The following is a 27,130-nucleotide window of genomic DNA, read 5'->3' as shown; positions in this document are numbered from 1 at the left end:
TTGTCCCTTGACATATTGCTTTCATATTTTGCATACTTGTTAACCAACATCACCCCAACCTATAAACAAGAGCAGACAACTCTATCAAGCATTTTGTCATAATTATTGCACCTTTTATACTTAGAATATGCATATTATTGATAAATCTATGTTAAAGTTTGCGTACTACCCCAAATATTTCCTATATCCTTTGACATATTGCTTTTATATTTTGCATACTTGTTTACCAACATGACCCCAACCTATAAACAAGAGCAGACCACTGTATCAAGCATTTTTACATAAAAATGGCCCCTTTTACACTTAGATAATTGAACATTTTGCTTAAATTGCCATAACTTCTTTATTTATGATCACATTTTATTATTATTTTGACAAAACAACATTTTTACGTGAATACCACAATGGATTCCACCCAAACAATACCCAACGCCGCTACCCAGAATCCCTTCCCCCACCCCAAACCTCCCCCCCCCCCCCTCCTCCCCAAAAAAACTTTTTTTTTTAAACATCATCTAATAAATTACCCCATCCCACATAATACCCCCCTCTCATCCCCCACCCCCCCTACCCCCCCCCCCCCCATTTTTATGCCCCCCTTTGAAGAAGAGGGGATATATTGCTTTGCTCATGTCGGTCTGTTCTTGTTTAAATTATTAGCTCGACTATTATATATGAAATATATATAGTGGAGCTATCCTACTCACCCCGGCGTCTGCGTTAGCGTGCAAATGTTAAAGTTTTCGTACTACCCCAATTATTTTCATTGTCCGTTGACATATTGCTTTCATATTTTGCATACTTGTTTACCAACATGACCCCAACCTATAAACAAGAGCAGACAACTCTATCAAGCATTTTTTCATAATTATGGCCTCTTTTCCACTTAGAATATGCAGCAAATGTTTATGTTTTCGTACTTCCCCATTTATTTTCATTGTCCCTTGACATATTGCTTTCATATTTTGCATACTTGTTAACCAACATCACCCCAACCTATAAACAAGAGCAGACAACTCTATCAAGCATTTTGTCATAATTATTGCACCTTTTATACTTAGAATATGCATATTATTGATAAATCTATGTTAAAGTTTGCGTACTACCCCAAATATTTCCTATATCCTTTGACATATTGCTTTTATATTTTGCATACTTGTTTACCAACATGACCCCAACCTATAAACAAGAGCAGACCACTGTATCAAGCATTTTTACATAAAAATGGCCCCTTTTACACTTAGATAATTGAACATTTTGCTTAAATTGCCATAACTTCTTTATTTATGATCACATTTTATTATTATTTTGACAAAACAACATTTTTACGTGAATACCACAATGGATTCCACCCAAACAATACCCAACGCCGCTACCCAGAATCCCTTCCCCCACCCCAAACCTCCCCCCCCCCTCCTCCCCAAAAAATCTATGTTAAAGTTTGCGTACTACCCCAAATATTTCCTATATCCTTTGACATATTGCTTTTATATTTTGCATACTTGTTTACCAACATGACCCCAACCTATAAACAAGAGCAGACCACTGTATCAAGCATTTTTACATAAAAATGGCCCCTTTTACACTTAGATAATTGAACATTTTGCTTAAATTGCCATAACTTCTTTATTTATGATCACATTTTATTATTATTTTGACAAAACAACATTTTTACGTGAATACCACAATGGATTCCACCCAAACAATACCCAACGCCGCTACCCAGAATCCCTTCCCCCACCCCAAACCTCCCCCCCCCCCTCCTCCCCAAAAAAACTTTTTTTTTTAAACATCATCTAATAAATTACCCCATCCCACATAATACCCCCCTCTCATCCCCCACCCCCCTACCCCCCCCCCCCCCCATTTTTATGCCCCCCTTTGAAGAAGAGGGGATATATTGCTTTGCTCATGTCGGTCTGTTGGTCGGTCTGTTGGTCGGTCCGTCCACCAGGTGGTTGTCAGACGATAACTCAAGAAAGCTTGGGCCTAGGATCATAAAACTTCATAGGTACATTGATCTTGACTCGCAGATGACCTCTATTGATTTTGAGGTCACTAGGTCAAAGGTCAATGTCACGGTGACAAAAAATAGTAAAATGGTTTTTGAATGATAACTCAAGAACGCATACGCCTAGGATCATGAAACTTCATGGGTAGATTGATCATGAATCGCAGATGACCCCTATTGATTTTGAGGTCACTTGGTCAAAGGTCAGGGTCACGGTGACCCAAAATAGTAAAATGGTTTTCGGATGATAACTCAAGAACGCATACGCCTAGGATCATGAAACTTCATAGGTAGATTGATCATGACTTGCAGATGACCCCTATTGATTTTGAGGTCACAAGGTCAAAGGTCAAGGTCACGGTGACCCGAAATAGTAAAATGATTTTCGGATGATAACACAAGAACGCTTTTGCCTAGAATCATGACACTTCATAGGTACATTGATCGTGACTCGCAGATGACCCCTATTGATTTTCAGGTCACTAGGTCAAAGGTCAAGGTCACAGTGACAAAATCGTATTCACACAATGGCTGCCACTACAAAGGACAGCCCATATGGGGGGCATGCATGTTTTATTTTTTTAAACATCATCTAATAAATTACCACACCCCACATTATACCCCCCTCTCACCCCCCCTACCCCCCCCCCCCCAATTTTTTTTTTTTCCTCCTTTTTTATTTTTGAAAGATCGTCTAATAAATGACCACACCCCACATTATACCCCCTCTTAAACCCCCCCCCAAAAAATGAATTTTTTTCCTTTGTTTATTTTTGAAAGATCATCTAATAAATTATTGAATATGAACAATTTCCCCATGATGGCTTACGTTATAATGTTAAGCACTCGAAAAGTCGAGCGCGCTGTCCTCTGACAGCTCTTGTTATTTATAGTATTATTGAGTAAAAATGTCAATGAGCGAGCTTGTAATAGTTAAGTTACTATTTTCAGATAATAAAATACAACAAAATTGACAGTACATAATGTCAGACAAAGACAGCATCGCCAACAACCCATTTGCAGCCTTGTTTCCGAGCATTGTTGATGCACAGCTGTATGCAGCTGGCAAAAGTCTGGTACAGAACTACGATGAAGCAGGTCAGTTGATTTAATATGTGCTTTTAAATATGATTTTTGGTTTTAGCAATCAGCACAACAGCACACAAGGGAGGTAATCAAACTCTCTACATAGGAGATTGTTGCATATTTTCTGTATCCATTTTGTGTTTTGTTATATATATATATATATATAACAAAACTCTATTCTTTTTTTGTTGGGGAGGGGTGGGGGGTAAGTCTTTGTTCTATAAAGAATGCAAAAACTGATCTAACATTGTTTTGTATAGTGAAATTCATGTCTTAAATGTTGTTCTCAGTTTTAAATGTTGTATCTGTATCCCTTCGATGCTGTGTAATCTGTAATACATGACACTGAGTCACCTGAGGTCAATTACTAGGTCACTTGGTCAAATGAAAGCAAAGGCTTGTTAACACTTTAGAAGTCACATTTATTGTTTGATCTTCATGAATCTTAGTCAGAATATTTATTCTAATGATGTCTCAGATGAGTTAAAAAATGGATCTTCTAGTTTGAAAAACATGGCCACCAGGGGGCGGGGTAGTTTTCCATATATGGCTGTAGTAAAACCTTACTACACTCAAGAATTCACAGTTTTTTTCCCATTATAAATGAAACTTGGTAAAAAAAAATTGTTCTAATGATTTCTTTGCTAGGTTTGAAAATGGTTGAGGTTGTCAAAAAACCTGGCTGTTGCAGGGCAGTTTTTCTTATATGGATATAGAGAAACCTTCTTAGCACTGTGGAATTACACTTTTAGTCCAATATTCATGAAACTTTGTCTGTGAATTTGTGCTTATGATATCTCAGCTGAGTTCACAAATGCTTCTGGTCAGTTGAAAAACATGGCCGCCAGGGGATGGGGCAGGGAAGTGTAAGTTCAGCTTCAAACTTTGGCTTAAATGCAACCTTTAAGCAGAGGTTAAAGTTGCCACTTTATGAAGATGATTACAGCCATACAAGAGAAATCATGTTTTTTGTAATGTTGAAGTTGTTTTTGTTGATGATGAAGATGAACACAAATCCAAATATCTAATGATATTGGATTACTCTAATTTACTGTTTTCAGATATTTACACATATATATATTTTTTTTTAACACATTTTGCTAAGCCCAGAAAAATAACTAAAACTGTTTCATTTGAATCTTATTTTACCTTTCATCCAATATACAGTGAAACCTCACTATTAAGACCACTTGTGGGACTTTTGAAAATGGTCTTAATAGTGAGATGTTCTTAATGCTGACTTTTCATGACTTTTGATGGACAGATAATACAAATGGTAAATATTCAATGAACTTTAATCTTTTTGCAAGCAAAATGACTGTAATACATAAAAACATGTACAAAGATAGTATTTAATTCAAGCTTTTCAAGCAAGAAGTGAAACATAGTTTTCATCATGATGCTATTCTTTTCTCTTTACTTAAAGCAACAGTCTATTGTTGTTTGCCTAGCAGACCTTTTTATGCCCCCCTTCGAAGAAGAGGGGGTATATTGCTTTGCTCATGTAGGTCTATCGGTCGGTCTGTCGGTCGGTCTGTCGGTCGGTCGGTCCGTCCACCAGGTGGTTGTCAGACGATAACTCAAGAACGCTTGGGCCTAGGATCATGAAACTTCATAGGTACATTGATCATGACTCGCAGATGACCCCTATTGATTTTGAGGTCACTAGGTCAAAGGTCAAGGTCACGGTGACCAGAAATAGTAAAATGGTTTTTGAAAGATAACTCAAGAACGCATACGCCTAAGATCATAAAACTTCATGGGTAGATTGATCATGACTCGCAGATAACCCCTATTAATTTTGAGGTCACTAGGTTAAAGGTCAAGGTCACGGTGACCCGAAATAGTAAAATGGTTTCCGGATGATAACTCAAGAACGCATACGCCTAGGATCATGAAACTTCATGGGTAGATTGATCATGACTCGCAGATGACCCCTATTGATTTTAAGGTCACTAGGTCAAAGGTCAAGGTCACGGTGACCCAAAATAGTAAAATGGTTTTCGGATGATTACTCAAGAACGCATATGCCTAGGATCATGAAACTTCACAGGTAGATTGATCATGACTCGCAGATGACCCCTATTGATTTTGAGGTCACAAGGTCAAAGGTCAAGGTCACGGTGACCCGAAATAGTTAAATGATTTTCGGATGATAACTCAAGAACGCTTTTGCCTAGGATCATGACACTTCATAGGTACATTGATCGTGACTCGCAGATGACCCCTATTGATTTTCAGGTCACTAGGTCAAAGGTCGTCACAGTGACAAAAAACGTATTCACACAATGGCTGCCACTACAACGGACAGCCCATATGGGGGGCATGCATGTTTTACAAACAGCCCTTGTTTTTATTTAATCACCGTTTTTTATAATGGGCTACTTTTATTATTAGCGAATTTTGTTATGGCAAATGAATTTGTTTTGTCACAATTTACTCAATAGGTTACCAGCTGCATACAAATCTAATAAACCAACTATCAAACAACAGAATGGAGCTGAGAAAATAATGTTTTGGAAGGACGGAAAAGTTGACAAATTAACACACCTTCATCTTTCCAGCGCATAATAAATCAACCAACTGTCATTGAGCTTTCCTATTACTCCCGTTTATTAATCAATCTTTTTTTTCAACTCGACTCTTCCAGTTTTTGCTTATCCGTTTTGAATAACGATACGTCATACAGGTTGTTTTTTATATACTTTTTAAACAAGGCCATCTTACTCAATTATCCTAACTATTAAATTATTCGCTGTCTTTATTAGTCCCGTACCGGTGAAACTGGAGGGGACTTATGGTTTGCGCTCTGTGTGTCCGTCAGTCAGTCAGTCTGTCACACTTTTCTGCATCCTGCGATAACTTTAAAAGTTCTTCATATTTTTTCATTATACTTAAAACATGGATAGATGGCAGTATGGACATTATACATGTCATTTCATTTTGTTCCTACGTTGAAAAATCTGGTTGCTATGGCAACAAATAGACTAGAAATGTTGCTGAAAATGGTGAAAATGGCTAAAAATTTTCTGGATCCTGCGATAACTTAAAAAGTTCTTCATATTTTTTCATGATACTCGAAACAGGGGTAGATGGCAATATGTACATTATGCACGTCATTTCATTTCGTTCATATGTCAAAAATTCTGGTTGCTATGGCAACATATATATTTTAAAAAAATTGACAATGGTGGAATTTCTGACAACGGTGGAGCCGGTAGGGGACATATATTGCTTGGCAATAGTCTTGTTATTAAAAGTTTGCACCAAATATTAACTGATTTACTCATCTAAGACACGATACTATTAGCTAATTATCAATCTAGAATCAAGGGCTAAAAGTAATAACAAGGGGAAAAATTCGAACACCTTGCAGTCAGTGCCAAAACTGTTGTTGTTAATCGGGTCACAATAGCTTCTTACACAAACCCGATCAAACCACAACACCCAATCAAGTAAGTTGTAAAAATCGCTGGTAGTTTTGGGGTGTCAATTTAGAGCAATATCATTGATTGGTTCTGATTCAAGCGGTAGTAATAGGGCATTAGTGGGTTGGTTGGATTAGTGACCATTGAAGGAAGGACGAATTTGGGACAAAAAAATAGTGGTTGAATTCTTGCATTTGGCCGTTACAAGTCGGTGATTACAGTTTTAATAATTGTATGTTTAATGTTGGTCTTGTTTTATTAAAGTAGTAGAGAAGAGCAAGAAGTTCTCTCCTGATATAATTTCTAGAGTTTCATTGTTTACTATAATACTATGCGTAGAAGTTAAATATTTCTGTTTCATAAAGAACTTTTATTCATCTTAACTCTTCATCTCAGAATACTTAAGTTCCTTTGGGTCTCAGGTGAGCGCCTAAGAGCATTTTGCTCACTGATTTGTATTTAATTTTTCAATCGAATTCTTTTATAACCAATCCAGTTCATGTACATGTAGTTCTGATACTTTTTATATAACCTTTTTTCAGTGAGCTTAGAAACATTAGAAACAGAGTCTGCAGAAAATATCGAGGAGTTGTCTACTCGTACTCGAAAAGTCAATCAACTACTTGAGCATGTCTTTCTCATAACCCTGGACAATGAAGGTATAAATGCATTAAACATGTTTTAATTTGAAAAGATCAATTTTTAAATAAAATTAAATGGAGCAATTCTGCTTCTCATCAGAATAGGTGTTGATCTGTTTCCGAATTATTTGTTTGTGCATACTATAAATTACTGTGGCCATGCTTTATTTCAGAGCCTATAGACAGCTGTCGTCCTCCCAGATGTGTGTATCTTGAACGAATGGCAGAAACAATGGAGGGACAGCACTGGCTGGACATTGCCTCCTTGGAACATGTACTTTGACAGGAGTTGATAGATTTGATGTTTTCAATACATTTTGTTATCAGACTATCAGTTATTAGCTAGACTATTCATCTTATACTTACCCATGTGTAGGCATTGACATAATTCTATGATTAGGGTGATTGTGCAACAACTCAATATAACTTTTTCTTATGCAGATATTCATTAAAAAACATTTGCTGTTATATTCAGGTCATGTAGTGAGGTCAATAACCAAGTTCCATAACTTTGATTGGACATTTAGCAGAATTGTGCCCCATTTTGTAGTTAGAAATGACATTTTTAGGTTTGTGTATAATTTCTCCATATCTCTTTCTTTGCATTGAAAGACAATTATTTGATGTAGGCAAATTTTATAAATTAATAGTTGCTTAAATAAGTTCACAAACATTTTCCAAAAAGTTTTATTGTAGCAATATAGCATAAAAATGTGGCATACAATGTTATCATCTTTAACAATAATTACAATATCATGTAACGGTACATATGATTATAATCCTATAACAAATACCAACCTTGTCAAATTTATGAAAGACAATCGTGTAGGACAATGTAAATGAATGCTGGATTAGTCATTCCTCTTTCCTTACACATTCCAGAAGTTTCTCTTGTCATTCCTCATTCCTTACACATTCCAGTAGTTTCTCTCTTTAGGCGGTGTTTGAGAGGTTGCTGGTGGAGAAGCCCGGGCTATGTGTGATCCAGACCGTGCCTGGTAAAGTCCTGCCAACAGAGGCCTCAGAGGCAGGCGAGGCGCAGGTTCTTAGATATCTGTACCAGTGCTTCAACAGATGTCTCAAGTTGAAATCTCAACAACAGGTCAGCTGCATGTATCCACTAGCATTATATATATATTAGACAGTAACAATACAATGGTTATTCTTAAACAATATAAATGATTACTTAAACAAAGATTAAAGGTTTCTTGTTTCGATCCTAATTGGAACAAATAACTAGGTATTTTATGAAAGCTTTTCCAGGTCAGATGTCAAGATAAATGAAAAAGTAAACACAACTTAGTTAGTATGTTTGTTAAAGATTTCCAATAACTTAACTTAATCACCAGACTGTGACTCACATAAAAGAAGCAGTCTGTAATTTCAAGGTTGTGCCAAAAGTGAAGATCAGATGTAAATATAAATAAGTAATCCATTTCACTTCATCTCGTATATGGCACTTTGTCCACAATATATACATTTTCAAATGACTGAGAGAAACGTTATAAATGAACCAAACACAGGAATTTTGTCCCAACATAAAAATACAGCTATGCCGTTTTCATACCCTGGTTTCCCTGCACAGTTTTGTGATCTGGAGGCTGATGTGGCGAGGTGCATGGCTGTGATTCTGTTGAACAGCAAGACATGCCTGCAGCAGCCAGAGCTGTACCCTAGCCAGCGTGTTCATCAACAGTTCATAGACCTGTACATGGAGACATGCCACTACCAGGCTGGTAAGTCATACGCAGCATTTACAACATGGCATGTGCAGCACATAACATATTTGTGGTTATTTTATTTTCATAAGACCCACTTCAAGATGGTTTTGTCATGTCCATGACTTCAACTGCTGTTTTGTTTATAGCACACTTGTCAGGCACACTCTGCTTGCACCAGCATTTTGTTTATTTCACAATTTTCACAGAACAATTGGTACCATCAAAAATATTTTGTGTAGCAAGTTAGAAAAAGCTGTTGTCTTTGTTGTTCATTCATAGAAATAATGAGGATTCTGTTTACACTTTGTCTTAATCAATCAAACGAAGTTATTTAGTTTTGTTTGTACAAACATTTGTATATACAACAAATATATAAACAAATTAATGAAAAAGATGAATGTGAGTTGTACATTATGGAACACAATTATGTATACAAAGTTTATTTCAAAATTCATTTGTACCCATGTGTAAATCAGCAAAAGACCACTTAATCAAGGAAACAATGGAAGGCAAATAAACATTACCAGTCTATGAATGCAATGTTATCACAACTTTTAAAGACAGTACTAGCCTAGGTGCAATGTTGAAATAAACACCACTGAAACGGTTTCAAAAATGTAATGCGACCAAAATTGTGATTAGAAATACATATGAATACTTAAAGGAAATTTGATGAACAAATTTTAGATTAGTAAAGAACAAAAAGAAAGACTGGGGAAATGTTTCAAATAGCGTTAAATTACCGGTGTTCAATATTACAGTATTCAACTGTAACAGTATTCTGTCCTGAAAGTGTGAATTATATACAATCAGAGAGTGGGACCCTAGAGGACTTTCTTCTGAAGACTGCTGCAGAAATCCATGCAAGTTCTGAGGATGGTAGCCTGGAGCAGGTGTTCACACCGGTGCTGGATGTGATCAGACAGAGGTTCATGTCAGACTTCACACTCATGCATCCTGAAGTGAACAAGTTCATCAAGTTTACAATGTTCTTTACAAAAAGTGCACCACTAGCAGAGGTAGGACAACTCGAGCAATATGGGGTCGTATGTAAGGAAGAGAAAATAAATATTACATAAAAGCTTACCAAATAACTCACCTGTGAATCATATTCTATGTTACGGATATTTGTGAACATTAGGATTATCCTAGTCAAACAAAACTTTTTATTGACAATTTGGTCTTGTGAATTGTAGCCTTAACAAAATTGGTTATTGACAATTTGTGCAATTGTATTTTATTTTGTATATTGTGATATCAAAGGTTTGAAATACCATTAATATATGCAAGTTCAGACATGTATCTATGATTCAGTTGTTTTTCCAGATGTTCCTGACGTACAACTCCCCCAATGACTGGGAAAAGGGAAGTGACTTTGAGCAGACTCTGCTTGGTGCCATGCTGAGCTTGAGTCCCATACCAGAGCTTCACAAACCCAATGACCTGTTTGAAAATCCATCCAGTGCCACAAAACAGGACCATGATATTGCAGAAAAGAATCTGTGGATGGTAACACAATGTTTTTGTCGAAGGTTTCATGGAAAATTCCAGTACAATATAATCAGTAATGCTCACATGTATAATGATATGGTTTAAATTATATGTTCCATATGTGATTTCAGCCCCAGTCCGGTGTGTGTGAAGGGGTATCTCAGATTGTCTTCAGCATCATCAAACTGTCGTCAGCATTACGCCACAGAGTTCTGTCCTGGCTGGGAAAATGTATCAGTGCCAATGCTGGTGTAGTCTCGTTCAAACACTCATTGATTTAATGTATTAGTATATTATTTAAATAACAAACATAGATTAAAAAAAACGATAAGAATATAAAAATAATTAAGTTTTAAAACATGACTGTTGTGAACAGGTATTGCTTTATCAGTTAACAGTGTGTGAGCATATTATCTACACTCTACAGTATTTTACAAAGAGCTCAATGTGCGTTATGGTGATCACTCTATCTCTGGGGTAGCCAAGTGGGCATTGTCAACCTTTAGCCTATTACCACTCTAGAGGCCACATTTTGCTTAGTCTTTATGAAAGTTGGTCAGAACTTTTATCTTGACATTAACAGTCTGGGTCATGTGTGTCCAAAAAATATGTCACCACTGGTCAAATTTGATAACAACCTTAATACTTTTCTAGAAGCAATATTTATGACTCAATCTTCATGAAACTTGGTCAGAATGTTTATCTTGACAATATCTAGGGCAAGTGTGAATCTGGGAAAAGTGTGTCTAAAACCTTGTCACCAGGTCAAGTCTGTTGGATAATTGGTTCACTGTGAATTCAGGAGAGTGCTTTAGGGTTATCATAGCCCTTGTGTTCAAGTATTTAATTTGTAAACTCATCTACATCTTCTAAGCAGTATTGACAAAAAATTTGCTTGTTACTTGATATCTAGGAAGAGCCAAGATCTGGACTACACACGCTCCAATGTACAGCAACATTTACACAACAGACGGCTTCAGTTTAAATCTGTGCTATGTGCTGCTAAAGTTGTGCGTGCCATTCTCGGAGCCGTGTTCACCCAAACTGCTCAAGATCCAGACCAGCTATGTTCGAGCAATTGCTGCAGATGAGGAGCAGGCTCTCATCAGAGGCATTCATGCTAAAGGTGCTGCCAACATGGGATTTGTTGGTCTGTCAACATATTGCAACTGCGTGCAACTGACAATTTAATAGCATTAAATGATATTAAGTTTATACTTTTTTTATGTAACATATGTCATACATGACTGTTTATGCCAGATAGTAATTATCTGTTTCACTTCAAGTTTCAAAACTGTTTTTTTTCTTTACTGTTGAAAATGTAAAACATTGTGTCAATGATAGTTCATATAGGATGAGTGTTAGTTGGGATTGATAGATGTACATCTGTATTTACTAGCTGGAGTTATTGTTTGCATTTTTTTTTTATTGCCATTTTCTGGTTGCTTTTTTTTCATAAAACTGAATTTTATGTTTTCAACTGTTTCACTCATATTCTGGTTTGCGACTCCATTTTATCATGCAGGATTAAGTAAAGAAACTTGTTTGATTCCCTTGGAAGAGAATGTCAAACTTCCAGAAGACGACAACTTCAATTTCATCACTGAATGCTTTTTCCTTTGTCATCAGGCAATCAACCAGGTAATAGTCATTAGATGCTGAAGTGCAGCCTTTTTTATGAAGTGATATTTTAATTTTTGCCCTATTAGGATAATTATTGTTTTATTTATGTGTTTTTTTACGACTCTGGTTATGACGTTGTGTTTTCTTTTTATGATTTCGTTTGCTTTACCAAAGTGTATTTAAATTGTTTCTCCTGATTTGTATGGATCTAGTTACAACAGTTATAAGGGTTAATAAACGCAACCACAATAATTAAAAGCAATTCAAACCAGTCCATGTTTAACTGGCCCTAAAAGGTTTAACTTGCATTAAAAAAGTTTAACTGGCAACACAACCTGATAGCAATGCACACACTTTTTTGTATGCGTTATTTGTTATTTTTACTTGTCAATTTTTTCAATAAATGAAAAGGCCTCAATAAGTAGATGTCATGTTGCATTGTCTTGCAATATAAAATGCATGCTACACTTTGTCATAATTAATTCTGGTGTCCATTTGCTATTGACTTTAATCAGATTTAGCAATGAAAATGTCTTATTTGTTTAATATTTAGTCTTTATTTACGTAATTTTAGCTGACTGTGATTAAATGGTAAGATAACATTCCTTCGATTGAGTATGCTCCGATACAGTTTTGCTGAATTCATGTGACTGTTTTAAAGCTGACTGCGTTTGCATAAAACCAGTCAATCATTTGCTTATACATGTACTTCAACTTCCGTAATTATATTAGCCTGTTAGCTTATTTCAGTATTTTAAAATGAAAATATATTGACTGACATTGATCACTCCTAATATAACGTCACTTGTGTCAAAATATAAACTGATAATTGTCCCTTTGATGCTTCTCATCAATGGCTTTGTTTTGTTTGTACCTGATTTTCAGAAATGTTCCAGGAATTTGGCAAGCATTGGAGAGAATGGATGAGACACATTGTTGTTTCTCAATTAAAATATTTAAATTTGACAGTTCTTTTAATTGATTTCAAAAAGAATTTTGCTTTTGCCATGGTTAACTTAATAAGACTTGGAAATCTTCTCTGAATGTTTTAAACGCAGTGTTTTATTGCCCAGGGATTTCATGCTGTACACGAGAAGTTCATGAAGATCAATCAGGAGTTACACAGGACCCAGCAGGTGTTCCAGTCCCTGCAAGCACAAGGCCTCACCACTGACGATAGCAGAATGGCAGGGGTTAAAGTGCAAATGGAGAAAGGTAAAATGGGTTGTTTGAAGCCTATCTATCCAAACCAAAACTCCGCTGGTGTCCAGATTGAAATTCATGAACTGAATAACGATTTAATATTGTGCCTGATACCATTTATTTGATTCAATTGTTTTTCTATTTTTTCGTTTTCAGGCATGAAGTGGTATCTCTGTATGAAAGCAGCTCTGACAGAACCTCAGTTACTGGAAATGACATTAAACTTCCACATGGCAACCAGCACCTGGCTGGCACAGGTTGCTAGGACAAGTGATGTCACAGGATTCGAGCCGGTCAGTTTTCCCCTTCCAGAGGAGGTGCCCACAATTCTTGGCTATGTACCAGAGTTCATCATGGGCAATGTGACAGACTTTACACTGTTCCTGCATAGATTCAAGGATGAGATGTATGAGGTAGAAAATGTGCTAAAAGTTGTAATATTACATTTGATGACAAAAACTATATAACAGTATCTGCTCTCAAGAATGCTGAAAATCCTTAAAAATACACTGGTTTAGCGTACATACACTGGTTTAGCGTGCCTTTTTTACAGACAGTGGCTTAAATGTAACGGGTGTTCACCAATACTGAAACCTTTCAGACTGGAGGCAGTGGTCTGCAGCATTTCATGACCTTGATCTTGGTGTTTATGGGCAGTCCAAAGCACATGAAGAATCCACACTTGAGGGCCGAGTTAGCAGAAACACTGGCCGCTCTCATGCCTTTCAACCCTGACAAAGCCAATGCACAGCAGGGAATGTTATCCAAGTATGGATTGTACAACATATTTAATCACTCATGTTATTTTTTCTTTGAGACCACTATGAACAGGATACAGTATGCTATATGAATTAAATTTTCATGAAGAATTTTCATGAAGATATTGTTGTTTATTATTGTTTTTGTTTTTCTGCTTGAAACTCGCTACCACTTAAAAATCATATAATTTTGAGTCCCACATTCGTACTGTGCAGGTATCACAGAGAGCAGGTTTTCCAGAAGCATCCCCTGATCTCCCACCTTGCTGAGAAGCTCATCCACGTGTTTGTGAGCATAGAGATGACTGGCCAGAGCGTGCGGTTTGAGCAGAAGTTCAACTACAGGCGGCCCATGTACCAGGTGATGCACTATATCTGGGAGAAACAGGTGCATAAGGAGGCGGTCAAGGTACGGCAGCAAACAAACTCAGTCTTCTACATCTTGTTATCATCAGTATGCTCCTAGAGTTTCCTCTTTCCTTTTTGTAATCATACGCAAACTGATTTAAATTTAAGACATACATACTTTTTTGTGTACGATGCTTTCATTGAAACAGCATTGCATTTTTGATAACACTTTAGTTGCTCTACCTTTTTGTACAAAGTGTAGAAACTGTGAAAAAAGGTTTGTCACTTTGAAATGTAATTTGTTTTGTTCGATGTTTAGAGACTTGCGGTGTATGCTGAACAGCACATTGAAGACACTGATGCCCCATTGTTCCTGCGGTTCATCAATCTGCTGATAAATGACGCTATATATCTACTTGATGAGGCTCTTGATGTGAGTTAACTCTAGCTTAGGGATGGGCATGTACTATCTTCATTCCATTATATCTAGCTTATGGATGGGCATGTACTATCTTCATTCCATTATATCTAGCTTAGGGATGGGCATGTACTATCTTCATTCCATTATATCTAGCTTAGGGATGGGCATGTACTATCTTCATTCCATTTTTAGCTCATCTATTATTTTTTTTAAATTATGAGCTATTGTCATCACCTTGGCTTCGGCGTCAGCGTCGGCGTCCAGTTAAGTTTTGTGTTTAGGTCCACTTTTCTCAGAAAGTATCAACGCTATTGCATTCAAACTTGGTACACTAACTATCATGAGGGGACTGGGCAGGCAAAGTTAGATAACTCTGGCGTGCATTTTGACAGAATTATGTGCCCTTTTTATACTAAGAAAATTGAAAATTTGGTTTAGTTTTGTGTTTAGGTCCATTTTATTCCTTAAGAATCAAAGCTATTGCTTTCATACTTGCAACACTTACTAACTATCATAAGGGGACTGTGCAGGCAAAGTTATGTAACTCTGACTGGCATTTTGACAGAATTATGTGCCCTTTTTATACTTAAAAAATTGAAAATTTGGTTAAGTTTTGTGTTTAGGTCTACTTTATTCCTAAAGTATCAAAGCTATTGCTTTCATACTTGCAACACTTACTAACTATCTTAAGGGGACTGTGCAGGCAATGTTATTTAACTCTGACTGGCATTTTGACAAAATTATGGGCCCTTTATACTTAGAAATTGAAAATTTGATTAAGTTTTGTGATTTGGTCCACATTACCCCTAAAGTATCATAGATATTGCTTTCATACTTGGAACAATCGCAAACTATCATAAGGGGACAGTATAGGACAAGTTGCATAACTCTGGTTGTCATTTTGATGGAATTATAGCCCTTTTTTTTACTTAGTAACTTTGAATATACATGTATGGTTAAATTTTGTGTTTAGATCCACTTTACTTCTAAAGTATCAAGGCTATTGCTTTAAAACTTCAAATACTTTCATGCTTACATGAGGGTACTGTACCTGGCAAGTTGAATTTTACCCTGACCTTTGAATAACCTTGACAATCAAGGTCAAATTATTAAATTTTGCTAAAATTGCCATAACTTCTTTATCTATGATTAGATTTGATTGATACTTTGACATAACAACTCTTACCTGACATACCACAATAGACTCCACCCAAACCATCCCCCACGCCCCCCCCACCCCAGAATCCCCACCCAAAATATATGTTTTTCTGTTTTTTTAAAGATCATCTAATAAATGACTACACCCTCACACTTACCCGCCCCCCCCCCCCCCCCCCACCCCCTCCAAATTATTTTTTTTGGGAAACACGGTTAAAAAACAAACAAATTTTGTTTAATTAATTTATTTTTGAAATACCGTCCCAACCATACCACCCAAGAAACTCCCCCCCCCCCCCCCCCCCCCCCCAAAAAAAAAAAATTTTTTTTTTTGCATTTTTTGAAGAAAATGTAATAAATGACCACACACCCACACTATAAACCCCTCTCCACCCGACCCCCTCCCTCCTTTGTGATTGAAGTATTGAGATAGGTCCCTTCACCTTTAAAAGAAAACTGGATGAGCAGTCTGCACCCGCAAGGCGGTGCTCTTGTCCATTTTGCTATCATATCATAAATATTGAACTTGGGTTTGACTTTGTTTACACTTGTCAACTGCCAGCAATAGGAAATAAATGTATGTTGGAAGATAGACAGTGTTATAGGCCAGGCTATTCTTTTGTCTAATGTAAGGCTGATTTCTGAATATAGTCTATCCCTTTCTCTCATAGTATCGGTCCTCCTCATAGTATCGTGCCTTTAACGAAAAACCTTCAAGAAGTGCTGGAAAGTTAATGTTTTTTTCAATCTTTAGAAGTTGTAATTTATTTGATAGTTATCCATGACTATAACGATGATAATTCTCATCATTTTCAGTGTTCTTTGGAAAGAAGGTTATGTTTATTCCAGGATGATGCTATGATATTTAATTACGTAACCCACAGTTATGTTAGTTTGTTTATGGATTTCTAGTAGTTTTTGTGATAAAATGTAAAAATATTATAAGAACAACATGAGCAAGAGTTTCGTTTTTTCCATTAAGTTACTTTTGTAGAACAAGTACATACATCTTAGCAACCAATCAGAAGGGCCTGTGATGTTGTTTCAGTTCATGAAGCAGATCAAGGATGTCTCTGATAGTTGTGATGTTGTTTCAGTTCATGAAGCAGATGAAGGATGTCTCTGATAGTTGTGATGTTGTTTCAGTTCATGAAGCAGATCAAGGATGTCTCTGATAGTTGTGATGTTGTTTCAGTTCATGAAACAGATCAAGGATGTCTCTGATAGTTGTGATGTTGTTTCAGTTCATGAAGCAGATCAAGACATCATTTTTACATCCTTTATCTACTTCATGAACTGAAACAACACCACAACTATCTTGATCAACTATCTCAGTTCATGAAGCAGATAAACGATTTCTATGACAGTTGTGATGTTGTGTCAGTTCATGAAGCAGATGAAGGATGTCTCTGACAGTTGTGACGTTGTTTCAGTTCATGAAGCAGATCAAGGATGTCTCTGACAGTTGTGATGTTGTTTCAGTTCATGAAGCAGATTAAGGATGTCTCTGACAGTTGTGATGTTGTTTCAGTTCATGAAGCAGATGAAGGATATCTCTGACAGTTGTGGTGTTGTTTCAGTTCACGAAGCAGATCAAGGATACCTCTGACAGTTGTGGTATTATTTCAGTTCATGAAGCAGATGAAGGATGTCTCTGACAGTTGTGGTATTATTTCAGTTCATGAAGCAGATCAAGGATGTCTCTGACAGTTGTGATAATGTTTGAGCTCATGAAGCAGATGATGGATGTCTCTGATAGTTGTGGTGTTGTTTCAGTTCATGAAGCAGATCAAGGATACCTCTGCCAATTGTGGTATTATTTCAGTTCATGAAGCAGATCAACGATGTCTCTGACAGTTGTGGTATTATTTCAGTTCATGAAGCAGATCAAGGATGTCTCTGACAGTTCTGGTATTATTTCAGTTCATGAAGCAGATCAAGGATGTCTCTGACAGTTGTGATGTTGTTTCAGTTCATGAAGCAGATGAAGGATATCTCTGACAGTTGTGGTGTTGTTTCAGTTCATGAAGCAGATCAAGGATACCTCTGACAGTTGTGGTATGATTTCAGTTCACGAAGCAGATCAAGGATGTTTCTGACAGTTGTGGTATTATTTCAGTTCATGAAGCAGATCAAGGATGTCTCTGACAGTTGTGATGTTGTTTGAGCTCATGAAGCAGATGAAGGATGTCTCTGACAGTTGTGATGTTGTTTCAGCTCATGTAGCAGATGAAGGATGTCTCTGACAGTTGTGATGTTGTTTCAGTTCATGAAGCAGATCAAGGATGTCTCTGACAGTTGTGGTATTATTTCAGTTCATGAAGCAGATGAAGGATGTCTCTGACAGTTGTGGTATTATTTCAGTCCATGAAGCAGATGAAGGATGTCTCTGACAGTTGTGGTATTATTTCAGTCCATGAAGCAGATCAAGGATGTCTCTGACAGTTGTGGTATTATTTCAGTTCATGAAGCAGATGAAGGATGTCTTTGACAGTTGTGATGTTGTTTCAGTTCATGAAGCAGATCAAGGATGTCTCTGACAGTTGTGGTATTATTTCAGTTCATGAAGCAGATGAAGGATGTCTCTGACAGTTGTGATGTTGTTTCAGCTCATGAAGCAGATCAAGGATGTCTCTGACAGTTGTGGTATTGTTTCAGTTCATGAAGCAGATAAAGGATGTCACTAACAGTTGTGATGTTGTTTCAGTTCATGAAGCAGATCAAGGATGTCTCTGACAGTTGTGATGTTGTTTCAGTTCATGAAGCAGATCAAGGATGTTTCTGACAGTTGTGATGTTGTTTCAGTTCATGAAAGATGATGAGAATGTCTCTGCCAGTTGTGATGTTGTTTCAGCACATGAAGCAGATGAAGGATGTTTCTGACAGTTGTGATGTTGTTTCAGTTCATGAAGCAGATTAAGGATGTTTCTGACAGTTGTGATGTTGTTTCAGTTCATGAAGCAGATGAAGGATGTCTCTGACAGTTGTGATGTTGTTTCAGTTCACGAAGCAGATGAAGGATGTCTCTGACAGTTGTGATGTTGTTTCAGTTCATGAAGCAGATCAAGGATGTTTCTGACAGTTGTGATGTTGTTTCATCTCATGAAGCAGATGAAGGATTTCTCTGACAGTTGTGATGTTGTTTCAGCTCATAAAGCAGATCAAGGATGTCTCTTGACAGTTGTGGTGTTGTTTTAGTTCATGAAGCAGATGAAGGATGTCTCTGACAGTTGTGATGTTGTTTCAGCTCATGAAGCAGATGAAGGATGTCTCTGATAGTTGTGGTGTTGTTTCAGTTCATGAAGCAGATCAAGGATGTCTCTGACAGTTGTGTTGTTGTTTCAGTTCATGAAGCAGATCAAGGATGTCTATGATAGTTGTGATGTTGTTTCAGTTCATGAAGCAGATCAAGGAGAAGCAGCAATTGATGGATGGCCCCGACTGGTCAGGCTTGCCCCAACAGCGCCGTCAAGAGACAGAGTCCAGCATGCACCAGCTGCGCATGATGGCCCGCTACCACAACATGATGGGAAATCTCACCATTCTCACCCTAGAAATGCTCACCAAGGACATTTGCTCTATATTCTGTCATAGGGTCATGGTGGAACGCATTGCATCCATGTTGAATTACTTCCTCCTACACTTGGTATGTAATTTGTTGATGTTTTTTTAGTTTGCAACTGTCATGACAATGACCTGGTAACTTCTGCCTAATATTTTGTGATAAAAGACAGTGTTATAAGGACTATTTCAGATAACACAGTTTAAGCCCTGCCCACATTTTAGATTATACTGGAATGTTTACTGATTTTTAGCTCATTTGAGCATGAAATGCTCAAGGTGAGCTATTGTGATGACTGTATGTCGGGTACATTGTTGTGTAGTGTGCAGTGTGGATCTTCAACTAGGTCACCAGATAAAATATGAGAAAAAAAAAAAATTTACCACTAGATGCCACAGTTATGACTCAGTGTTTGTCAAAATGTTTATACATACAATATCTAGTCCAATTATTAATCTGGGTTTATTGGGGTCAAATACTTGAACACCAGCATTTCTTCAGTAATTGGTGTCCATGAGCTCAGGTGGGCCCTTACAGGCCATTGTGGTCATCTTGTTTGTAGGAAGGTTGTTGATATAGTAAACACAAAAAATAGATCTGGTTAAGATGTTTAGAAAGTGTTGATAAATTCGGGACATCATGGTTTAAACAGGTCTGACCAATAAAATGTCATTGTCAAAAACAGGTAAATATAATTTAAATTGAAACAATTGCCATCTCAACAGTTTTACTGTAGACCATGTGCACACTTCAATGAATTATATTCAAACTCTAACCTTTTATAATCCACAATCCAGCAAATTCCACTGTGATAATATAAGTGTCAATCACTTTTGAGCTGTTATTTTTGCTGAGTTGGCACCAGAGTAACACATCTGGCATAATTAAAGCTTTATTATGCCTTATTGCATAAAAAGTAAAACTCTTGCCTTAAATATCACCAAAAAACTAAAACAATTTCTTGTTCAAATTATTTTATGTTTACTTATAAAGTATGTGCTGTCTAATTGCATATTGGGCAGTACTGTATGCACTGTCTCATTGTATATTGGGCAGTACTGAATGTGCTGTCTCATTGCATATTGGGCAGTATTGTATGTGCTAACTCATTGCATATTGGGCAGTACTGTATGTGCTGTTTCATTGCATATTTGGCAGTAATGTATGTGCTGTCTCATTGTATATTGGGCAGTGCTGTATGTGCTGTCTCATTTCATATTGGACAGTGCTGTATGTGCTGTCTCATTGCATATTGGGCAGTGCTGTATGTGCTGTCTCATTGTATATTGGGCAGTGCTGTATGTGCTGTCTCATTTCATATTGGGCAGTGCTGTATGTGCTGTTTCATTGCATATTGGGCAGTAATGTATGTGCTGTCTCATTGCATATTGGGCAGTACTGTATGTGCTATTTCATTGCATATTGGGCAGTAATGTATGCACTGTCTCATTGCATATTGGGCAGTGCTGTATGTGCTGTCCCATTGTATATTGGGCAGTACTGTATGTGCTGTCTCATTGCATATTGGGCAGTATTGTATGTGCTAACTCATTGCATATTGGGCAGTACTGTATGTGCTGTTTCATTGCATATTTGGCAGTAATGTATGTGTTGTCTCATTGAAAAATTGGGCCGTATTGTATGAGCTGTCTTATTGCACATTGGGCGTAACTGTATGTGCTGTCTCATTGCATATTTCGCAGTACTGAATGTGCTGTCTCATTTCATATTGGGCAGTGCTGTATGTGCTGTCTCATTTCATATTGGGCAGTGCTGTATGTGCTGTTTCATTGCATATTGGGCAGTAATGTATGTGCTGTCTCATTGCATATTGGGCAGTACTGTATGTGCTATTTCATTGCATATTGGGCATTACTGTATGTGCTGTCTCATTGCATATTGGGCAGTACTATATATGCTATCTCATTGCATATAGGGCAGTACTGTATGTGCTGTCTCATTGCATATTTGGCAGTGCTGTATGTGCTGTCTCATTGCATATTGGGCAGTACTGTATGTGCTGTCTCATTGCATATTGGGCAGTACTGTATGCACTGTCTTATTGCATATTGGGCAGTACTGTATGTGCTGTCTCATTGCATATTGGGCAGTACTGTATGTGCTGTCTCATTGCATATTAGACATTACTGTATGTGCTGTTTCATTGCATATTGGGCAGTAATGTATGTGCTGTCTCATTGCATATTGGGCAGTACTGTATATGCTATCTCATTGCATATTGGGCAGTACTGTATGTGCTGTCTCATTGCATATTTGTCAGTACTGTATGTGCTGTCTTATTTCATAATGGGCAGTACTGTATGTGCTGTCTCATTGCATATTGGACAGTACTGTATGCACTGTCTTGTTGCATATTGGGCAGTACTGTATGTGCTGTCTCATTGCATATTGGGGAGTACTGTATGTGCTGTCTCATTGCATATTAGGCATTACTGTATGTGCTGTTTCATTGCATATTGGGGAGTACTGTATGTGCTGTCTTATTGCATATTGGGCAGTACTGTATGTGCTGTCTCATTGCATATTGGGCAGTACTGTATGTGCTATCTCATTGCATATTGGGCAGTACTGTATGTGCTGTTTCATTGCATATTGGGCAGTACTGTATGTGCCGTTTCATTGCATATTGGGCAGTACTGTATGTGATGTCTCATTGCATATTTGGCGGTACTGTATGTGCTATCTGATTGCATATTGGGCAGTACTGTATGTGCTGTCTCATTGCATATTGGGCAGTAATGTATGTGCTGTCTCATTGCATATTGGGCAGTACTGTATGTGCTGTCTCATTGCATATTTGGCAGTACTGTATGTGCTATCTCATTGCATATTGGGCAGTACTGTATGTGCTGTCTCATTGCATATTGGGCAGTACTTTATGCACTGTCTTGTTGCATATTGGGCATTACTGTATGTGCTGTCTCATTGCATATTTGGCAGTACTGTATATGCTGTCTTATTGCATATTGAGCAGTACTGTATGCACTGTCTAATTGCATATTGGGCAGTACTGTATGTGCTGTCTCATTGCATATTTGTCAGTACTGTATGTGCTGTCTCATTGCATATTGGGCAGTACTGTATGTTCTGTCTCATTGCATATTGGGCAGTAATGTAAATTGCTAAATGTTGGTGGTGTTTTTATTGTCCCCTACCTTTTTCACCGGAGGGGACTTATGGTTTGCGCTCTGTGTGTCCTTCTGTCTGTCTGTCTGTCTGTCTATGAGTCTGTCTGTCACACTTTTCTGGATCCTGCGATAACTTTAAAAGTTTTTAATATTTTTTCATGAAACTTGAAACATGGATAGATGGCAATATGGACATTATGCACGTCATTTCATTTTGTTCCTATGTCAAAAATTCTGGTTGCTATGGCAACAAATAGACTAGAAATACTGCTGAAAATGGTGGTTTTCTGGATCCTAAGATAACTTTTAAAGTTCTTAATATTTTTTCATGAAAATTTCAACATAGATAGATGGCAATATGGACATAATGCACGTCATTTCATTTCGTTTCTACGTCAAAAATTGTGGTTGCTATGGCAACCAAAAAATAATAATCTGAAAATGGTGGAATTTCTGACAATGGTGGAGCCGGTAGGGGACCATATTGCTTGACAATAGCCTTGTTTTACTTATTTCAGTTTATTTATAATTTTGTGTATAGAAAAGTTGCATTATTAATAGAATTAGCTAAAAATCAGAGAGTCCCAGCTTCCCTATGCTGATATCATCCTTGTCCTATATTTGTCTGTTATCCCAAGACAATAACCATTCATTCTCTATATAATGAATGTGGATAGGGTTAAAATTAAGTTGAATAATTCAGTTTTTCATGCCGTGTTGTTAATCTCTAAAATTTTATGCTTTATGAAGAAAATGTAAAATAAATAAATTACTTGAACATTTCACTGTGATACCAATGCATATTATTCTTCAGGTGGGGCCCAAACAGCGTGACCTGAAAGTTAAAGACGTGAATGACTTTGAGTTCAAGCCTCGGCAGCTGGTGTCCGATATCACCAAAATCTACATGAACCTGAGTGACAATGATGCGTTCTGCAGAGCAGTGTCTGGTGATGGCCGCTCCTACTCCAAAGAACTCTTCCCAAAGGCAGTCCATGTTCTACAGAAGATTGGCACATCGCCAATATTTATCAGTAACTTTGCGGCGCTGCATACAAAGATTTGTGTAAGTGGATCTGTTTTATCATTGTGCAAGAATGTTTTTATTAGACCCCAGCATTTAATGATGCCACGAAGTGTACAGTGATTTGCCTGTCAGTTCGTTTTTTGTCTGTCTGTCTGTCTGTCCATCCGTCCGTCGTCAGTCCGTCTGACGTCTGTCTGTCTGAGGTTACCCCAAAATGACACATTTTGTCTAAATTTGCTTCCTAAAGTGTTGATACTGATACTGGTATGGATTTTGTCTTGGCTCACTATAAAAACACCCATATCACCTTACTTTATTTTGACTTTTTTATTGACCTAAATTTTTACTCTTGTTTTACCCAAACAGTGAAACTGACGTGTTTCATCCAACATAAATAAAGTGTCCCACAAACCTTTGATACTGGCATGGATCGTATCTGTGAACACTTAACACTCTGACCTCTTTTTGAACTTTACATTGACCTAGTTTTGGAGTGGGGAAGACTTATTAAAATGGATCAGTACTGACATGGCCTCCACTTCGGGCTTCAGTGTTTATTGAATGCGGCAACTTGTTACTACAGTCCAACCTGTCAATAAAGACCACTCAAGGGATTTGGTCGTTGTGGTCTTTGTTCACAGGTGGTCTTTATTCGCAGGGTCGATCGAAACTTTGCAAAATATGATAGTAGTTTTTTAACAGGTACCTTATCTATGTATGTGCTCTATTGTTTAAATGTTTGAATACTTATGCATGTATAATGAAATAAAGGATTGAAACACAGTTTTGTTATACATTTGTATATTTATTACATGTTGTATTTCTATTCCTTTATGTTTTTATTATTTATTTAATTTATAGGTCCAGATACAGGCAAGAGCCTTGCACTTGTGTCAACAAACCACTTATGCACTAAGTCATTCACTGACGCGAATTCCGACTCACGCTTAGGGCGTTTACTTTCACAGTTTACGTTCTCCTTGAATTCGTCCATAATCTCATGTTTACGCTTTAAAATGCTCTGAATTTGAGTTTTTCCTACACCAAGATCACTAGCCACTCGTCTACAACTGTGTCCTTTACCTAACAAACTAATGACCTTAACGCGTTCTTCCAACGTCAAGAACTTACGCTTGGAAGCCATGATGGTTAACTTGAACTGACAATTTACTTTTCTATTATCTATGAACGTCTTATTACGGAGAAATTTAAGAAGAGAATGACTATCAAAATGTTTGTCTTTAATAGGCATCGTAAATGATATGAAACCGTTAATTTCCTTAATGAGTTTTTGAAAGCCCCAAATTTGTCTTTGATATTTTCGGCAATTAGTACATTAATCGCGAGTCACTTAAATACAAAGGCAAATTTTTACACTTTTGACAAACTGTCAAATGCATAAAAGAAGCAGGCGACTACCAATTAGCAATGCATGTTAAATAAACAAACAACTGCTATCGAGTGCAATAAACTGTCACTTGCCAATATCTCCATAGCGACCGACGAGTCCACTGGTAAGATGTGTATCACGTGACTACGCAGCGTCCTGGCCGCCATTTTGTTTTTTGAAAGTTGCGAAATCGTTGATTTTTATGATTGCAGTGGTCGTTGTAAGCTATCAAAATGGAGATTTCGGAATGTAAAAGGGTGGTCGTTGGTCTTTGTTCACAGGTGGGCTTTATTCGCAGGTTCAATATATAGTGAAATCGTTCGGGAGGAAATCGTTGTGGTCGTTATTGACTGTTGGTCGCTATTAACAGGCGGTCGCTCGGGCAGGTTGCACTGTACTGAAAATTGTTTGGTGAGCATGTAGTGACGTAGAGGTGTGGACTGAGCCAGCACCTAACATGGCGGTGGGTTTTCTGAGAGTAATGGGACTTGTAAGCGTCTAGTGTAGTATATTGTTCTGAGTATTTCTTGGCAGCTAGTGGTTAATATTGAATTTAACTTCATGAAATCATCATAACCAATAAGATGTGAATTGAACCATGACATAACTTTGTGTGTGTGTGTGTTATGTTCTCATGGAAGTTAACAATTTTCTAAAATACCCTTTTAAAAAGTTGGAATTCGATGAGACCTCTTGGAAGTTTGCTTTACCATGTCAATGATTTTCAATGATTTAACTCATAATTATAGAAAAATTTAATTGTTGGATGTTCAATTTTTGATATAATACTAGGACATGTAAGGCCGTTGTTCACAAGTTGTGTCTGTGCAGGCGGTAGGTCTGGCCCAGCAGGAGGAGGAGGAGCTGCTGGCTGATGCTCCAGAGGAATTCCTTGACCCGATCATGGGAACCCTCATGAGGGATCCTGTCAAACTGCCAACGTCTGGCAATATCGTGGATCGCTCAATCATTTCCAGGCATATACTCAGGTAATACATTTCTGTTCTTGGAGAATGTAGTTTATTGTCCTTAGGATCTATAATTTTATGTCTTACTTAATTTATCGATTGTTTGTCAATTGTTTTCTATCTTGACCATGTAATGTTTCAGAAAAGGAAATGGATTGTAGCCTGTGTTACTAAATTGATGTTGTAAATAATTATGTCTACGTGTATAAAGTCATGGTTTTATTAATTAAATTAGATCTAGAATTTTGGGATGGCTTTTTAAAACACCCAGCTGTTGCAGATCCTGTTTATGTTATGCATGTTCCCGATATTCCAGTGACCAGATCGACCCGTTCAACCGACAGCCTTTAACTCTGGACATGGTGGTACCCATGACTGAACTGAAGGAAAAAATAGATACTTGGATCCTAGATCAAAAGAACAAGAAGCACTCGGACAGCTGATTGTTTATATTGGAAAGTTGGGGTATATGTCCATCATGTGGGGATTAAAGTAACTTTGATTTTGGGGTTATTTGTTGAGTCACTTAACTTGGGAAGATTTTTAATAGCTCACCTGAGCAAGAAGTATGCACTTGTGTATTGTTGAATAACATTCTAAAGCATGTACATAATGTGTAGAACTTCAAGTACTTTTGTAGTAGAAACAGACAATTCATTGTCAGCCAGCCAGATACATGTACATTAGTTTCTAATGAGATTTTGCATGATTTTGCATGACAATATAGGAGTTTGGTACAATTGGTGTGTACTTTCTTACTGTACAGTGATGTTCACAGCATTTCGCTATTGCATATGTATAGATCATGGTGTCCATATTTTGCTAGTATGAATGCTTTGTCAGGAATTGCGTTGTTATGTATTGTTATGGAAAGTGTCTACAGAAGTCAAATACAATTTTGTGCAAAACATATCAGTTGTTTTGTTTGACATACATGCATCAAGCTTATTATGAGGGCTTAATAGTCTACGAGGAAAATTAGATTGTCCTGTAAATAAAATTAAACACTGGTCATGCCCATACTTAAATATATACCTAACTTAGCAAATATTTTGATAAAATATAGATCTACCCCATACGATATGATATAGGCTCCAGTTTATATTATTTACGTCCTGTTCTTGAAATATTTCTGACAGACATTT

General features: G+C 37.2%; 1 protein-coding gene across 3 annotated transcripts in view; it reads left to right on the top strand.

Moving 5' to 3' along the window:
- LOC127868399 (ubiquitin conjugation factor E4 A-like) overlaps positions 1–26,895 on the top strand; it is a 155,250-nt gene extending 128,355 nt beyond the window's left edge. For all 3 annotated transcript variants that reach the window (XM_052410152.1, XM_052410150.1, XM_052410151.1), the window contains exons 2-20: positions 2,963–3,109; positions 7,068–7,184; positions 7,340–7,440; positions 8,104–8,268; positions 8,752–8,902; positions 9,701–9,906; positions 10,214–10,396; positions 10,510–10,627; positions 11,292–11,504; positions 11,904–12,019; positions 13,075–13,216; positions 13,361–13,617; positions 13,806–13,972; positions 14,179–14,371; positions 14,630–14,743; positions 19,284–19,535; positions 23,415–23,666; positions 25,849–26,006; positions 26,302–26,895. In XM_052410152.1, coding sequence (XP_052266112.1) covers positions 2,995–3,109; positions 7,068–7,184; positions 7,340–7,440; positions 8,104–8,268; positions 8,752–8,902; positions 9,701–9,906; positions 10,214–10,396; positions 10,510–10,627; positions 11,292–11,504; positions 11,904–12,019; positions 13,075–13,216; positions 13,361–13,617; positions 13,806–13,972; positions 14,179–14,371; positions 14,630–14,743; positions 19,284–19,535; positions 23,415–23,666; positions 25,849–26,006; positions 26,302–26,428 — 3,147 coding nt within the window. In that variant the 5' untranslated portion in view covers positions 2,963–2,994 and the 3' untranslated portion in view covers positions 26,429–26,895. The remainder of the gene's footprint in view (positions 1–2,962; positions 3,110–7,067; positions 7,185–7,339; positions 7,441–8,103; positions 8,269–8,751; positions 8,903–9,700; positions 9,907–10,213; positions 10,397–10,509; positions 10,628–11,291; positions 11,505–11,903; positions 12,020–13,074; positions 13,217–13,360; positions 13,618–13,805; positions 13,973–14,178; positions 14,372–14,629; positions 14,744–19,283; positions 19,536–23,414; positions 23,667–25,848; positions 26,007–26,301) is intronic.
- Positions 26,896–27,130: the final 235 nt, after the last annotated feature.

This window comes from Dreissena polymorpha, chromosome 2, assembly GCF_020536995.1.
Source record: "Dreissena polymorpha isolate Duluth1 chromosome 2, UMN_Dpol_1.0, whole genome shotgun sequence".
NCBI lineage: Eukaryota > Metazoa > Mollusca > Bivalvia > Myida > Dreissenidae > Dreissena > Dreissena polymorpha.
Note: the sequence above shows the minus strand (reverse complement) of the source record. Positions and strands in the feature narration are given on the sequence as shown.